The 17,853-nt window shown below is 38.0% G+C and overlaps 3 protein-coding genes across 3 annotated transcripts; all 3 read right to left on the reverse strand.

Moving 5' to 3' along the window:
• Window positions 1–3,143: 3,143 nt before the first annotated feature.
• Window positions 3,144–4,231, reverse strand: LOC143594911 (glycine-rich RNA-binding protein 4, mitochondrial-like). The gene is made up of 4 exons (XM_077074097.1): window positions 4,126–4,231; window positions 3,971–4,039; window positions 3,390–3,496; window positions 3,144–3,309 (listed from the first exon to the last, which is right to left on the reverse strand). Exons 1-4 carry the CDS (start codon window positions 4,223–4,225, stop codon window positions 3,202–3,204), a joined length of 384 nt encoding a protein of 127 aa, XP_076930212.1. The 5' UTR covers window positions 4,226–4,231; the 3' UTR covers window positions 3,144–3,201.
• A 3,614-nt stretch (window positions 4,232–7,845) lies between these two features.
• Window positions 7,846–8,687, reverse strand: LOC143594917 (uncharacterized). The gene is made up of 2 exons (XM_077074101.1): window positions 8,448–8,687; window positions 7,846–8,329 (listed from the first exon to the last, which is right to left on the reverse strand). Exons 1-2 carry the CDS (start codon window positions 8,685–8,687, stop codon window positions 7,856–7,858), a joined length of 714 nt encoding a protein of 237 aa, XP_076930216.1. The 3' UTR covers window positions 7,846–7,855.
• Window positions 8,688–11,405: 2,718 nt separating this feature from the next.
• LOC143594912 (GDSL esterase/lipase At5g33370-like) lies at window positions 11,406–13,350 on the reverse strand. Its single transcript, XM_077074098.1, has 5 exons — window positions 13,095–13,350; window positions 12,885–13,012; window positions 12,078–12,320; window positions 11,755–12,007; window positions 11,406–11,641 (listed from the first exon to the last, which is right to left on the reverse strand). The coding sequence occupies exons 1-5, from the start codon at window positions 13,348–13,350 to the stop codon at window positions 11,406–11,408; spliced, it is 1,116 nt and encodes a 371-aa protein (XP_076930213.1).
• Window positions 13,351–17,853: the final 4,503 nt, after the last annotated feature.

The raw sequence follows: 17,853 nt of genomic DNA on the forward strand, positions 1-17,853 counted from the left end.
TGTGACAAAGATTAAAGTAATTAAATTTAGTCTAAAACTTGATCTAGTTAGTAGTAACAAAGCTTGCACAAAAACGCACCGGGGGGAGGGGGGTCAAATTTTAGGAAGAAACGGGTAAATTTACAGTATATATAAAATTTTCGGACAAGAACATATAAATTTACAATGCTAATATAAAAAGGAGACCGGGGACGCATGCCCGACCCATAGGGTAGGGCATGGAGGTCGACGGCCCGGGTCCAACAACTTTTAAGGCCTATAAATATTTCCCGGATTTATTTATATTATATACAAACCCATTTAGTTTCATAACATTAATGTGGCCAAACTAGTAAAACTCATTTTCATCAAGTGAGTTGCCCAAGTTCAAATCTTACATTATTCATATATTATCTTTAACTTTTTAATTTTCATTTTTTATGTTATGGGCTTAATTTTCTTTAAAGAATCTTTGAAATCAAACCCATACATTTCCTTTTTTATAGAATTTAATTCTTTTTAGACCCCATGTTAATAGTTATGTTATTTTTTTTATGTTTAAAGAAGAAAAACATTTTATATAAAACTAAAAATGGTATGATAACTTCACGATTCATTTAAATATTTAAATTAAATTATTTTCCTGTTATACTTTTGTTTTGTTTATTGTTATAAAAATATCATTGTATTATATACTTTTATATATGAGTTATTGAGTTTATATTACAGAGACCCGTTCTGTACTAGTCCCAAGTCCTCAAATTTTTAAGAAATCTCAGAGACGGCACTGTGCCACCCCCCCCCCCCCCCCCGCGCGGACCCTTGATAAGATTTGCCCCTAGCTGTTGGAGCTTGATCCTTTTGATATTCTTGTTAAAAGGAAGACGTGGCTTGAATCCGAAAGCAAAACCAAAGTGTGTGTAAGTGATGGTGTGATTATGGTGAAGGGTTTTTCGATAATACAAAGGAAAAGCAGTTATACTAATGACTCATCTTAAGGCCCATAATCCCTAATTTCTAAGTCCATTATTCACAATCCGATATTTATGTTTTAAGACATAATAACTTATTCATATATATTTAAACCTGATTTGTGAAGTATAGTGATGGGATTTTGTAAGTATGCCTCGGTTTCACGAATTTGGCCCTCGTAGAAGGGGGGGGGGGGGGGGTTATTAGTGATGAAGGAGTGAAATCGAATAACACTAAAGAGTTCTGGATGAGACTTAGGTTTCAGAAAAGCCCGGGATGAGTTTACTTTCAGACATCTCTTATCCTAAAAGATGTTGATCAGAACATTCCTTCTGTGGATCTTGATAATAATATGTTGTCAAGACACGATTTGCAGTCTTAACTCAATCACATCCACATAGAAGATACCCTAACTTAAGTTATGTTAGTTGGGGTCTTACCGCTTTTTTCACGTGTTTTAAAACGGGTAGGAGGGCTCTCGTTTTTAAGGCGGCAACAAGATTACTAATGAGGTATCTAGCAATAGAACTTGGCATTCAAGTGGACTGTGTCGACGTTGATTTGACATTGCATATGATGTTTTTGACTTTTTTTGAAGTCTCAGATTTGTGACCATAGAACTAGCAGTTGATCCCATAAACGTACTCGACGAAGTTATTGCTCCGGGAAAAAGTAACGGAAAGAGATTTGACGATGTTAATAGCATAGGCATGTAATGGAGTCCCTTTAATCTTTTTGTGGTCTACATGAAGACGTTTGAGTACGGCACGCGTACATGACTGTGAAACACCCCCCCCCCCCCTAACAGAGCTCGTAACCGAAGATATGCTGACAATGATTAAAAATTATTGTATGATGATGATGCAGTCATGATTCATGTGATTGCATAAGACCATGTTTTTCTAGTTGATATCTTTCAAAACATGCTGGAAGTGTTTGTTAAGGTCTACAAGATCGACCTTAACAAGTATCTTGAATTCATTTTGGTTGCTATAGCGGGTGGGACTGATGATTCCACTGCTGATCAAGAACCTGACAACATTGAGAAAAAAGATAGTCTCTTTGAATATACCATATGTTTGTGTGTGCGAGTTAGTCCCCATAACATGATTAATAGTTGGCTTGTATAGTGATTAATTACTTTGTTTAGTTGTGTTGTTACTGTTCTATATGATTCAAACATATGCAATAAAAGTGGAGTATGATATTTAAGATTAAAGTTTATAGCTACAACAAGGGCTTCTAGTTCTTCTTTGTTAAGACCAACGTTTATATTGTGATCAAATTGCTTAAATCCTTTGTCACTCTATTTATACCGCACTATGTACTTGTAATCCTTTGTCACTCAATAAAAAATACCTAGTTGCCACCCGTGGACACATGTTAGTTTAGATCGAACCACGTTAAATCCTCGTGTTCGTTTATTGTTTTCGTGTTTGTGTTCGGTTCGTGTGTGCGTTAATCCTAATAGGTTATGTATTATGGGTTTTTGAAAGTAAAGTTTTTTAGAATTAGTAACACATTGATGGGCCATAAGCTAAGGTGGATTGCATCATATCCATTATCATTGCATATTATCCATATTGCATAATTCTTGGGCACTCTCTAGTGATATGCGCTTATACGCAGAAAGAAAAGACAAAAAAAAAGCCTCAACATTATAGTTAGTTTTAAGCCTCCGAGGATGTTGATTAGGTATCTGTACCAGACTACCAACAATGTCATTGGAGTACTATGGCGTCAAGGTGAAAAGAGGCTAACTGAACCTCATTATGATGTTTTCCTTCTTGTACCAAGGTCCAAATTAATGAAATCTTGTTTAACTTTACAAATATATGCATCTCTTGGTTGATTTACTTGCATTCACGCATTTCATCCTTCGGTTAGGTTTACGTTTAACTTGGACGTTAAAACTAAAGGCAATCAAGTACCCTCCACATGAGGGCATATTGGGATTTATATATAAATATCTCTTTTTAAATCAAAGGGTAAACTCACATGTATTGCACATGACTACTTCTAACGACAAAATTAAGCGTCCCTCCGACTATTAGAAAATCCGTGAGAAACTCTAAACGTAAAACATAATTCATGTAACTAATGAGATTAAGGACGAAACGTGCAATTTCTTGTAGTAAAAAAGTTACACTAAATGTGATTTATAGTATAAACCAATAATAATACATAAGCTACTTGAAGTAAATACATACCCATAAAATGCTAATACAAATAAAATTATTGTGTCAACGGCTAGCTACGATTGAAAGAAGTTCCTCTGTTATAATAGCGTGCAGTTTCACGTTCTCTATTGACTTTGTCCAGTGCATAGCTGACCTTTAACGGTCTCCCTAAAAAAGCCTGTCATTTAAAAAATCATTTGGTTACCAAAATGAATTGCATTTGAAAATGTTTTGTTTTGTAATCCACTATTTACAAACCTTTCCATCCATGGCGTCTTTAGCTGAATTGGCTTCATCTTCTTTTGAGAAATTTACAAACCCGAAACCCCTTGACCTACCACTATCTTTATCATACATGATCCTCACTGCACACAATTATCACACACGTTACGTTTTGCATAAAGCTATGTGTTTTTTGTGACATTCAAGGCTCGAGATTAATGGATACCGACATTATCCATCCAAAAGCCTGGATGATAAAAAGTTCTGGTTTCATGTTAATTTGAAATAGGACTGGAAAACGGACCGGTCGGTTCAGGTCACCGGTCAGAGCGGGTTTGGGTCGGAACGGGTCGATTCAAATAAGGGTTATTTTCATACTTTGGTTCGGGTTGGAACGGTTTTAGGGTCAAGAAGGGTTGGTTAAATTTTTTTTTTTTAAATTATTTTGGAAGCATTGAACCAAATTTAAGGTTACCCATAAGCCAAATCATCCCTAGAATTCTTTATGCATACATATCAGATACTTTTTACTTAGTTTCTCATTGAAGCATTTCATCAAACACCTGGTGCGCAAAGTAGTTACATGTTCACAAGGTCTACTAGTTGCAATTTTTTACCTTCAGATACTTCTCCGAATGAGGAAAATGCATCTTTTAATGATCTTTCATCTACTGACCATGATAAACCTTCAAACCCCACATCAACAAGGTTTAGAAAATGAGTACAAATTACAAAACACGTTCAATAATAATAATAATATTAATAATAATACCTGCAACGAAAAGTTTACTGTTGGCAGGAGGAGAAGAGAAAGAACGGCAGTGGAAAGATGATGATCTGATTACTTGTGTAGCACAGTGTAGCAAACTCATCTTCCTCATTTTAGCTGTAATACTGATCAGTATGACTACAGTGAACTTAAAAAAAACATTAAGGGCCCATATTGGCCCATAATAGGCTTACCGCTGCTAGAGGTTGGCGTAAAATCCGGTTACGGACCCGACCCGGTATGCTTGACCCACGGCTACGAACCAGCTTTCACTTTCTCAAAGAACCTGTTCCTGGAACCAAACCGGACCCACGGGAATCGGTTCTACCTCTACGCAGTCAGAACCCCGTCCACCCGGACCTAACCCGGCCAAAGCTCGATAAAAACCAGGCAAACCGGTCAAAAACATGATAATACCTGAAACCAGTTCCTACCTAACTCGGTTCTTAACTTTGTTTACCAAACCCAAAACCAGTTCCTGAAAAAAACCCAATTTACCGTCCTCTATGGGCCAGACACGTTAAATTATTTGAGCACCCATTTAAAGTTTGTAGAAAAGTAGAAGTTTAAATAAATAAATAAATATAATCTTCTTGAATGGTTTTGTGATTAACATACAAATACGAGGACGTTGAGTATGTTTGGGATTGAGTTTGAAAAATGCTTATTGGCTTATTGGTGTTTTAAAAAGCCAATAAGTTAAAATGTGTTTGGCAATTACAAAAATCTTTTTTATTTTATCTTTTTAAAAGAGTTGAAAAGCAGTTTTTCAAAAGCCCTAAATCCTACCGTTTCAAATTGACTTTTTGAAAAATCCATTAAACCAATAAACATTTTTCAAACTTAATCCCAAACATACTCGTAATAGAAGATACAGTTTTTCTACATAAAAGTTCCATGAAACTGCTATTTGAATCATAAAATTTTGAACTTATGCTTAACGGTATGCAAAAAGTTTTAAATTTCTTAGAATGAAAACGTTATAATTTTAGAAAGATGTCATAGACCTAAGTTGAAATACGAAATGACCAAACTTTTATTTAAAGAGTTTGTAACATGATACATTGGTCATTTAACAATTCTAGCATTCGTTAGCTTAAATGACCAAACTTGTTACAATCCCCCTACATAAAGGATATTCAACGTAATAATTTAAGATAAAGGATAAACATTTAAGTTGAAAAAGTCATGTTAACAAAATTTTAATGAATATATTATTTTCAATGAAAAAGTCCAGGGCTATACACTGCTAAACTGTAGCCATTTAATTGGATTAAATACAAGTGTTTTCAATCCATTTAAAATGTAAGGGAAAATTAAATAACAGCCATCTTGAACAAAAAAAAATTACAAAATAGGAAAAAAGAAAAGGGGGGGGGGGGGGGGGTTGGTTAATGGGTGCTAGCATGGAGAAAATATCGAGTCTGTGACGTCTAGCCCATGCCAAAACAAATGACTGAAACTTACCTTTCAATACTCACACATTCTTTTCGTTGCTGTAAATAATTATTCCCAAAAAAAATGATGGTCATTTAACAGAGAGAAAATCTATACTTAAAGCCAGTTAAAGGACATAATGGTGTATATATATATATATATATATATATATGAAACAAGCATCAAAATTTGTACTTTCTGCCGCAATGGGGCATTAGTCGATATTTAACATGTCATTTAAGAGAAAATCTAACATCTGTTAGCTTAAGAAGGAACATGTTACAATCTAATTACATAAAGGACTTTCAACGTAATTATTAATTAAAGATAAAGGATAAAAGTGTAAGTTGATATATACTTAATATCTTTAATGGATATATTATTTTTCCATGAAAAAAGTCCAGGGCTATACACTGCTAAAATGTATCCATTTAATTGAATTAAATACAAGTTTCCGCAATCCATCTTTAACCCCAAAAAAAAAATTACAACTAGTAAAAAATATGTGCCAGGTTACATGATTGCGTAGTTCTTGAACCCATTACTTAAATTGTACGTTTTAGATAAATACACACCCATGCCCCACAATCTCTTGTACCTCTAGCTTGTTGAGGCAAGTTACTCGGTATAATTCTTGTCAACGAGTTTGAGAGTTCTATAGTTCTTTTACACCTTTTAAACAACTTGTTCCTAAGTAACCTACCAACACGGGAGATCATCATCAATACCACGCAATGGTTCGTTGGGTGCCAAACGAAGGTACAACGCCACATCATATAATTAATGTTCAGATCATAACTTGACATATTACATTTTACTTTTTAAGTTTGGGTTTCTAGTTCGAATATTAGTTACATGCAAAATTGGTCGTCTAAATTGTTGATGACTAGTAATTTCCATAATCTTAATCGCATTCGCAAATTTGTAAGTACAAGTATTTTACCAATTAATGCTCAATTATCTATTCGAGATGGTAATTTCATAAAACGTCTACATCATTATTTTAACAATAAACACACACACACACCTCTCTACTCTAAGACTACATTATTTCTACAATAGAACTTGAACCCTCAACCTCATTAAGAGGAATTTTTTTTAGAAATGGGGTATATATGAGATTCCTAATCACTTGGGGGGGCTGATTTTGATTTTTAATCACAAATAGGGTAGTAGTTTTTAATAGTGGCGAATAAGAAATTTGGTATAGGTGTAAGAGAATGTAAGAGGGTTGTCAGGTGAGAGAATTTTATTTGTATTTGATAGTGGCGAATAAGATTAATTTCGTTTGATGGTGGCGAGTAAGAGTGAGGTCATATGACCAAGTACTATTAGCACTCAGTATTGACGAATAACCTTAATATCTCTTGGTATTGACGAGTAAGAGGCTAGTTGTTTCTACAGATTGTTAATATTTCATAAAATACTTTAAAAATCACATATAACCACTTCTGGGATAAAAAATATTATTGGATATATGTGTTATATTAACCAAATTTATATTTATATGTGATATATTTAGAAGTTCTTAGCCTATAAAACCCGGGACAACCTCAGTTCCTTGTCCCTAAGAGTTTTGCTCACGAGTATAAATGTATACGAAGTTACTAACCACACTAGCGTCTTTAAGATGAAAGAAATATATAATTAAGAATACTATATCCAATGTACCATACGAACTTTAAAATCCTCCACTAACTAAAACCATTTTGTGGTCTCACACTTAGGTTCTATTTTTGTATAACAATATTAAAAAAATAAAATTTTAAAGTATTTTATGAAATATAAACAATCTGTAGAATACAACTAGCCTCTTACTCGCCAATATCAAGAGATATTAAGGTTATTCGCCAATACTAAGTGTTAATGGTATCTGGTCACATGACCTCACTTTTACTCGCCATTATCAAACGAAATTAACTTTACTCGCCATTATCAAAAGAAATTAACCTTATTCGCCACTATCAAATACAAATAAGTTTCTCTCACCTGACAACTCTCTTACATTCTCTTACATACCTATACCAACTTTCTTATTCGCCACTATTAAAAACTACTATCCCATTTGTGATTAAAAATCAAAGCCAACCCTCCAAGTGATTAGGAATCTCATATATACCCTATTTCTAAAAAAAATTCCATTAAGAGGGACACCATTTTTACAAACCTAAAAATTGGTACCGTTAATAAACTACAATTCCTTTGATATAAAACGTCTATGCAATGAATGTTTTTGCTAGGGAACATTCTTTAGGCCTTCACTATGCGTATAACATTAACCACGGGTCATGACTATCTAAAACAAGTAAGGAATTATATCCTTGATATCTTTGCGAAACGTGTCTCCAAACTTTAAAATGTACCACTCTCGTGTAGCATAGCTCCGCGCGATTAACAAGAATACCGTGCCTAGAGTGAAACACAGGGTAAATATCGTTTGAGAAATGCATGATACTCCAATGAACTCCACAATCTCAAACAAATAGTGTGGACATATAATCAAATCAAACATTCCGCCTTTAGGTATTTTGTACTCTTTATCACCTTTCTTTCTTAAACTAGAAAGAATGCAATGATGATAAAAGTTTCCGGTTATTCCAATTGAAAAAATGGCAAGTCCAACATGTTTGAGATCAACCGAAGGCTCGGGTAGTTCTTGCGATACATATTGGGCGTAAATCATGGTAGTAGTGGATACACAATAACTTGCACCAATCGTTATTGCATCATTAACCATCATGAAACCACTAAACTTGTGAACAAAAAGAACCTGCAAACCAAGCAGTCAAAACTCAATTTAAACGACATGTGACAGCTGACAAGAGTTAAATTGAATTTATAGAAAACATGTACCTCAAGGATCCGTTTGAAAAATGAAACAAAAGAACATATTCAACCATAATGAATCGAAGATCTTGACGGGGAATGGTGGCCAATGCAACAAGAGTCACGATGAATGGTGGGACATAAAATACGAGCATTCCATTTCTACTTAGCAACTTAAGGTTTTCTTCGTTTTTATATTTGTTTGACGAACTAGCATAAAAAAACTTGCCATACCGCTTGTGTTTGTCGATCAATTCCATATATCCACCAATTGTTGGTGACAATAAGTTTACAAAAGACATTGCCGTGATGAACAAGGAAGGAGGTGGTGGAAATAAGAGCAATGAGAAAGTCGTCATTAATTTTTATTTTTTTTTCTGAAACGTTTTATCTGTATCGGTATTTTTGTGGTTTTCAAGCGAATAAATATGATGGTATATTGGTATACTACCTTTTGTATTTATAGATAGAGATGAATTTGTTTTCAAGTTTGTACAATTAATTTTTTTCCATTTCTTTTTCAACATTTCATTAAACATGCAATTTGACCTTTTTTTCACATTTTATATTTAATTTTTTCAAAAATTTTAAATACATAAGTTTGATTAACTTTTTTATTAATTTTTTTACGTTATAATGTAACTTTTATTGAAAATTGAGTTGTATTCAAATTAAAGTATTTTTAGTCTCGTAATTATAGAACATATATAAAAAGTAGAAAGGAAAACAATTTTTTTAGATCTAATAAAAAACAAAATCGTCATCCTTATTTGCTTTTCTAGAACTCTTGGTTTGAAATGGAGATGAAGGAACCGGTATAGTTTGTTAGAAAGCGTATACAATGCGTGCCATTGTATTTTCAAGTGTTAGGGAAAAAAAAACAATTATTATGAAAAACATACTTTGATTTTAATCACTCTTAATAGTCTGCATTTGAGGATGATAGGTTTGCCGAACTTTTAATTGACATTTATTTTCTTCTTCTCAACGGGGAATAATGATGTGTGGGTGAAAGAATGTGTTTTAAGAAAGTTATATCGTGTGTTTTATGTGTTTATATGCCTTGGACACGATTACTTTAAGTGGTTTTACATTTACAGGTGAGTGGAGCTTAAAGGAGCTAAATTGGCGCATATGAGATTGAATGGAAATGAAGATTTTATTGCATGGAATTATAGAGAATTTGAAGACGAAGACGTAGCCGAAAACGATGCGTAAAACGGAGCTATAACGAAAAAGTTATGGGCAAAACAGTGCAAGGGGGGCTATCACCGCAAGCAGGGGCGCTGATCAGGCAATTTTGAAAGAGAGGCCGCAAGTTGCGGCCATATGAGCACAAATTGCGGCCTAGTTCGTAAAAAGACGCAGATTTTAGGTTTTTGCCTCCATATATAAATATAACCTTAGGGTTACGAAAAGAGAAATTCTCCCAGTCGTTTTGGGGTATTAGGAAGCCATTTTCCACCATCCTAACACCTACTAATTACCACAATCATCCATGTTTTCATTCTTCCACACCATAATCAAGCTATTCAGGATTAAGATGCAAGGCTAAAGCTTCTGTGACCATCTCCGGGAGTAGGGTTGTGTTTGTAAGCAAGACTTTTTGGTATTTTGAACCTAAATATTGAATTGTTTGTGCATTCAACAGTTTTTCGTAATTGAATGTTTTGTGATTTTATCAGTTAATTGATTTGTGGTCATCAACTTTTAGGATTAAGTTCTTAGAGTCATTGACCTGTTTATGTTTAGCCATTAAATCACTTACATTTATCAAACCCTAAAACTGGTAATCAATTAGGTTATTATTCAACTAAGCCAATTGTTCGGATTAAGTTCTAACGATCAGTGAGGTCAAATATCTAGTCTTTTGATTATAGGTGTAAGCAAACGAGTTTTCCAAATAAGTTTAATCAATTGGTCTAGTTGCTTCATAGCCTGAAACCTGGAGTTTGGTTATTTTTCTCTAATTGTTTTACAACTAAATCAATATTTAATCTGCTCGACATCGTCTGTTCACCTAGCATAGTTATTAAGTATTGAACTTGATTAGCACTTTCCACTAATTCCCTGTGAATTCGACATCTTGCTTGTCCCAACTAGTAAAGGTATTTTACAAATGTTTTTGACGGCATTGATCAAATAACGTTGTAACATTGTGTACGTGCCATCCTATACAAGGGTTGTTAATTAAATACTATATTAAATAAGAAAAAGAAAGCTAAACTCACAAAAAAAGCTTCCAGATGCTACTGTACCGCTGTACGTGGAGCAGGAGTCTTTGATAGGCTGAAGCTAGCAGAAATTACATATTATGAATTACAATAACTTTGTTAGTGTATTAGGTTAAGTAATCTAGTCTTTTACTTTCTATATTAAACAAAGCACACATCGTAATCGTATGTCATCGACTGCCTGTAACTGGAACGTACGCAACAGCCGATTCGTATTTCCCTCCATCGTGACCGATCATATCCAGATTGAAAAAAGATGCAAAAATTTCAAATTTCCAAAGCTAATCCGATAACAAACTCATAGAATTGTATGATAATGGCCAAAAGTTTCATATTATAACCGTTCTATATTTGATTGATTTGATATTATATTCGTGTTCTATATTTGATTGATTATTTTTGTGTTCTTGTTCGATTGAACTATTCTATTGAACTTAAAGGTGATTTCGATATCCCCTGCTTCTGATTTTCAGACAAATATGCACCCCCTAATCAAAGAAAAATCCGACAAAAATTTAGTCGAACCCTTCTTGATCACCAATTCTTATTTTTCAATTTTCGCCCCTTATGATGTACTCAGTCTCCTCCTTTAAATGGATTTTCAAAAACCGCTCTAATACCAGTGTTGGTAATCAGAAGCATGACACACATATAATACAGTTTGAATATATGAACGAGAATTGACACAATGATTCAACACTTTTGTGATTGATTGATAAACAAGAAAAAATAGACATTATTTAGTGGTTATGGAATGTTTGATACACAAACTCAAATAGCTAAAAATTAAAACTGATTAGAATCTAAAGCCAACATGGTACTTAGATTCATGGGTTTCATGTACTCAGTTGTTCCAATCATAATCTGTTCAACAATAAGTCTGCTTGCTCTCTCAGACGGATGGAATGCGTCCCAAAACGCATAAACATCCCTGTTTGGGCATACGCTCGACATAGGGGTACAAAGTCCTATCCCGTTGTACGGCCCTTGTCCACAACATGCTATTTTTGCGGTAACAAATCCTGCACAAAAATTAGTCATCCAAAAACAATATGTTATTTATATAAAAAGAATATATACAAGAATTTATTTATATTCTACAAATGTATATTAGTATTAATATATACAAACTCACCATAGGCTACCGGATTGCTCATGAAATCATTGTGCATCTTCCTTGTGTTTACGCCAACAAACACATGACTACCGACTTCTTGATTAAGAACAGCAAGCATATCGTCTAATTGTGGGTTGTATAGAGATGCGGTGTTTTGAAGCTCAGTCGCACATTCACTGTTTGTACTATGTTGAGCCAGCTCAGCTGGCACGCACCCTAACGGACCGGTTCCTGTCACTAGCACCCTCCGTGCCCCCAAGTCATACAACCTCTGCACACGTTAAAGGAAAATGTTTATAAATATTGTACTATTGTGGCTAAATATATACTTCAAGGCATACCAATAAAATCTTTTTGTATTCGGATATGATAAAAGGAACATAATCTTGTAGTTTATATTGACGGGAGCGTGCCGATAAGGGGACTAAGTAATAATTATTAACAAAGTCATTGCCACCGAGTGTTATGAGAACTAGTGCTTTGTTTACAAGTTCTTTCGTGGATTCGGGTCCTATGAGTGCACTAACTCGTTGTTGGTATTGCTTAAAGTAGTCAAGTTGTGCTGGTGCCCTAATTATGTTCACCTGAAAAAAAAAAAGGTATTACATATGTAATAGTAATAGTAAGTAGCCTAACAAATGTATTGTGATGAGGATTTGATCAAGAGTTAATAGTTAATACACTTTTATTTGGATCATTTGGACAAGAGTAAACAAGATAGAAAAAGTCATATTTCAAACGGGGCTACGATTGGAGTTGCATTGTCCACTACTGGTGGACAAACAAATCTTGACAAGACGGATCATGTGGCAAACGCCATAGGCGACTTGCCCAACTGTCACCTTCAGTCTAGATTTTCTCCCAATTTCGCCAATCTTTAGTAGTTTCCTTTTTAACGTAAAACACGTAAATTGTTGGTTAGCACATTTGATGTCTTTATTTAAAGTATTAATTCAAATATTTAGGAATTGTTTGTAATTTAAAAAATTCGTCAAAACTATCAAATTTAAAAATCTGTATAAAAGGGCTCCTTATGTTTTTTATCTAAAGTTTTGAGAATTAATATATATATAGCTCTTTATTTTCCGTTATGTGTCATATTGTGTTTTATTAGTACTAGTACTAGTATAATTAATTATAGAGTATACAAATTGGACTCCGGTGTCATTCAGTATTCCAATTCCAGCAGATGCAAAGTTAGCACCAAGCAGAAGTTTTTGCCCGGTGAGCTCGGGGCTCAAGTATGGCATTGTGGGTTCAGAACCGATGCGCTGACCTGCAATTAAATAACTCAAGTCAAGTAAATATACTTAATAAGTTATTAATGTGATGGATAGGTAATTAAACCGGAACTCAACTGATAAGGTCGGGAATGTTTAAGCCATTAGAGAATCGTCCAGTGGCTCGATGACTCGGGTGATCAATGCCATAAGGTGGTGAATCGGCTCGGGCAGTGGTAGCCAAGTAATTATTGTTCCCACTGTCGACTAGCGAGTCTCCAAACACGAAAAAGGCACGTGGTGCAGCTTCGGCTAGAGGAGCGAACTGGCCGAATGCTGATAGTAGGTAGAAAATGAGCACAACATGACTTGTGGAACCCAAAGAGGCAGCCATGAGTTATGACTAGTGGAAAGGTTGTGGGTTCAATAAGTTGTTGGGATAAATATATAAGAACCAATAATGGTACTGAAAGATGTAAATGAAGCCGAGGTGGTTGCGTTTAATTTATTAAATTGGACGGTTGGTTTATTGGCAAGGTGGTCGGAGTATGGTAGTATGGACGTACTATGGTACATCATTATTATTAATCTTTAAAGGTGTTTTAAGCTACGTAATAATTGAAGAGGTATGTACCCGCCTCAACACCGAGCAAGGCGGGTCAACCCACAAGATAAAGACATTATGAAGGCACAAAGCCAAAACCTATGCGCATGGCGCATACAAAACATGCTCAGGCATCATATGCCTAGGCACACATATGCTCGCGCATCACATATGCGCGCAGCGCATCGGCGCGCGGCGCATATCACATGCTCGTGCATATCACATCTGCGCATGAAATATCTGCGCGTGAGAATAAAGAGAAGACCTCGCGCATCCTCAGGATGGGCGCATATCACACGTGCGCATAATCAACCTCGTCCTTATCCAAATCAGGATTAGGGCAACCTTGATTGTGCACGTCAGACAACCTTCCAGAAGGCATCTTTTTAAGGAGTAAGAATATGCTGATGTTGACAGCTGCCAAATGAAAGGTCGACAACTCAGCATGACACATGTGTTGCCACGTGATTACAACCAACGAGAAAGCGCCAAGTGTCCCAGAGGACACGTGGCGCAGTGCGATTGGAGGAGGCCAACGAGGTTGAGCCCAATCAGTGGAAACCCTAGCATTATAAATACAACATCAACTCCACTTTGATGACACATTCATACTCAATCATTGACAGTTACAGGCAGTGATATTCACATTCAATCATATTGAATTACATTCACTCACAGTCAGTTACATACAAACACAGTCTCACAATCAGAGGGTATTGAGCTATTAAGCAATACTCTTGAGATTCCCTGACACACATTATTATTATCTTCTCCACAATATACTGATTCTCACGCCGGAGGGTTACCCCAAAGAGGACCCCTCTGTCCCTTTCTGAGGGGTAAGTAACGGCGCTGTTCATTTTGTAGGTGGAAGAACACAGATCCAGAAGAACCATCGGTGAAATAGTATAATCAAACCCGAGGAAAGTAGATCTGCTACCAGCGAGTAGATCCACGTTTCTTCATTGGCGCCATCCACTGTTACATCGGCAATCAGATCTCATCAGATCTACAAAAAAATCATTCACCATGGTTTCTGGCGTTCGTAACGTTGATCAAGCTCTGGAGGATATTGAACGTGAGGGTGTTAACGACGGACAGCAGGTTCTGAGGGTTCCGCGTGATTCTACGCGTACCACCAGCAACCGTCCCTTCGTCACAACCCCTCACGGCCAGACTGAAACTCCTCCAGACGATCTCACGTTACAAAATATGGCCGGCGCGAAACTGAAAGGACCAATGGGTCCAGAAGAAGAAACAAATGATCCGAATGAATGGCTCATAAACGAGCAGCGGCGTCTGATGGAAAAGTACACTGAAATGGTCAAACAGAAGAAGCTAGCCGACCAAACACAAAGGCAAGCGTTTGATAAGCAGACTACAAAAAGGCCGCGCGCGCCGGAAGAAGGACATTCTGTTCACACTGCACACACTGAGTTCAGTGATGAAGAAGTGCATAGCATGAGGAAGACGCGGGATACTCATGCAGGAGGCTCACAGCTCCGCGCACCTGTGAACATGGCGCCTGGAGCCAGAGCCGATCTGGATCTGCACATGCCGTACAGCCCACCAGTCAGAGGGCAAGTGGACGTAACCACACCTTACAGACCAGCCATCTTGGTGAAACACTCAAAGTTCACTGCGCGCATCGCGCAGGCTTCCATCCAGCACAAGACCAAGATGCCAAGTGGTCTGGGTAAGTATGACGGCACGACAGATCCAGACGATTTCTTGCAAGGTTTTTACAACACGGGAAACCTGGAGAGCTGGACGATGCCAACATGGTGTCATATGTTTGCTCGCTGCCTCACGGGCGCAGCGCGGGTATGGTTCGAGAGCTTGCCGACAGGGCAAATTGATGGGTTCGAGGAACTATTAGAAAAGTTCCAAGCCCACTTCGTACAGCAGCGCAGGCACACGCGCGATCCTGATGACATCATGCACTGCATACGCAGGAATGATGAAACGATTGAAGATTACATCACTCGTTTCAATCAGGAGTCCCTGGCAATCGGAGGTATAACCGAGCAACTCCTGCGCGTGGCCTTTATACAAGGCGCGCGCAGTGATCAATTACGACGAGCTCTCGTAAGCAAAGATGGTATGCCCACCACGTGGGCCAAGTTAATGGAGGCATCGCGAGTTTTCGCGAGGAACGAGAAACAGATTGCCCAAGATAGGGCAAGAGAAAGAGCGCATCAGGCTGAATCACCGCGCAGCAAGGAGAAGAGGGCCAAACAGAACTCTGTATGGTCCAGGTTGCAGCCAACAAGTTTTTCTTCCGTAGAAAAACAAGCGCAACCAAGCTCACCCCAGCCCCAAAAAGATGTTCGTAATCGCGGGGAGGGTGACAAGAGGGAGGGCGGCAGAGATCCTAGCAGACCTCTGCCAAGAATATGGACCCCCCTCACTAAAACACCTTCACAGGTGTTAAGTACAGAGAATGTCCAATTCAAGCCCCCCAAGCAACTACACTACAAGGGACCGCAAAACAGTGGTAAATATTGTGAATTTCACAGGTCCCCGGGCCACAACACCGACGCATGCCATCATTTAAAGGATGCGATCGAGAAGGATGTAAAGTCAGGCATGCTGGCTCACTTGGTGAAAAACCAAAGAATAGAAGATGAGCAACCGGAAGGAGCCTCTGCCAGCAAGAAATACAAAAGAATCTGTGTGGCTGAGGGGGGACGACAAGGGCAGACGTCAAAAAAGAGAAGCGCGCAAATCCACCGGGATTGGCGCGAGCAGCAAGTCATCTTCCCAAGAATCAGGGGAGGCCCTTCAATAAGCAGTCCTCTCGTCATCACCACACACATTGCTCATTACGAAGTGTCAAAAGTCCTGGTGGACACTGGAAGCGAATCTGACATTATGTATGAGCAATGTTTCAGAAAGTTAGACCCGGCAGACCAAGCGCGGCTCGAAATTGTGAACGCACCAATCTGTGGTGTTTCAAATGAAATCATCCATCCCCTAGGCCAGATTCAGTTTGAACTAACTATGGGGGATGATGAGCACAAGCGAGCAGAAGTTGTCAACTTCTTGGTCTTGCCCACCACGTCATGCCACAATATGATCCTGGGTAGGGGAACGATTGCCCAATTTAATGTTGTACCCTCGCCAGCGCACGGCACATTGGGGTTCCCTACACCAACAGGCGTAACATTTGTTTACCGCGATCATTTGTGCGCAGTGACAAGTACGCCGCGGGAAGGGAGAATGAAACTTCCAATGGCGGACAATGCGCCAGAGAAGTGGATTTTAAACCCAAAATTCCCCGAGCAAACGGTCACAATTGGCGCTACCATTTCAGACGAAACGAGATTGAGAATGAAAAGGTTGCTCACAAAATACACGTCGGTCTTCGCGTGGCAACACTCCGATATGACTGGGGTCCCGCGAGACTTGGCGCAACATTCTCTTAACACGTTCAAGTCGGTGGAGCCAATTGCTCAGAAAAAGAGAATCATGGGGGATGAAAAGGCGAAGGCCATGAATGAGCAAGTGGAGGACCTGTTGCGCGCAAACATCATCCGCCCGATCCGATACCAGACGTGGGTAGCCAATCCTGTGATGGTAAAGAAAAGCAACGGGTCATGGAGGATGTGTATTGACTTCAAGGACCTCAACAAAGCATGTCCGAAAGACTGTTATCCCCTCTCAAACATCGACGCAAAGGTGGACTCCGTGGCGCCATTCAAGCTCAAGTGTTTCCTGGATGCCTACAAAGGCTATCACCAGATTCAAATGGCACCACAAGACGAAGACAAGACGGCCTTCAGGACCGACAAGGGTGTTTTTTGTTACACAAAAATGCCCTTTGGTTTAAAGAATGCGGGCGCCACCTATCAGAGACTTATGGATTCGGTTTTCAGTGAACAAATCGGAAGAAATCTAGAAGTCTACGTTGATGATTTGGTGATCAAGAGCATGGAGGAGAGACAAATGCTCAAAGACATCGAGGAAACTCTTCAGCGCCTAACGGAAGTTAACATGAAGCTCAACCCGAGCAAATGTACTTTCGGCGCGGAAGAGGGGAAATTTCTTGGTGTAATGGTCACTAAGGATGGTTTCAAGGTGAACCCTGAAAAGGTGGAAGCCATCCTTGACATGCCTTCACCATCCACCATGAAAGAGGTTCAGAAGCTGAATGGTAGATTGGTGTCAATCAACAGGTTCCTAGCGAACCACGCCAGCAAATCTACTCCATTCGTTAACACTTTGAGGAACTGCTTGAAGAAGAGCCAATTCAAGTGGACGCCTGAGGCTGAGCAAGCTTTCACTGAGATA

This window comes from Bidens hawaiensis, unplaced genomic scaffold, assembly GCF_021521415.1.
Source record: "Bidens hawaiensis isolate Kalapana, Puna unplaced genomic scaffold, B.hawaiensis_p1.1 tig00044298_1, whole genome shotgun sequence".
NCBI lineage: Eukaryota > Viridiplantae > Streptophyta > Magnoliopsida > Asterales > Asteraceae > Bidens > Bidens hawaiensis.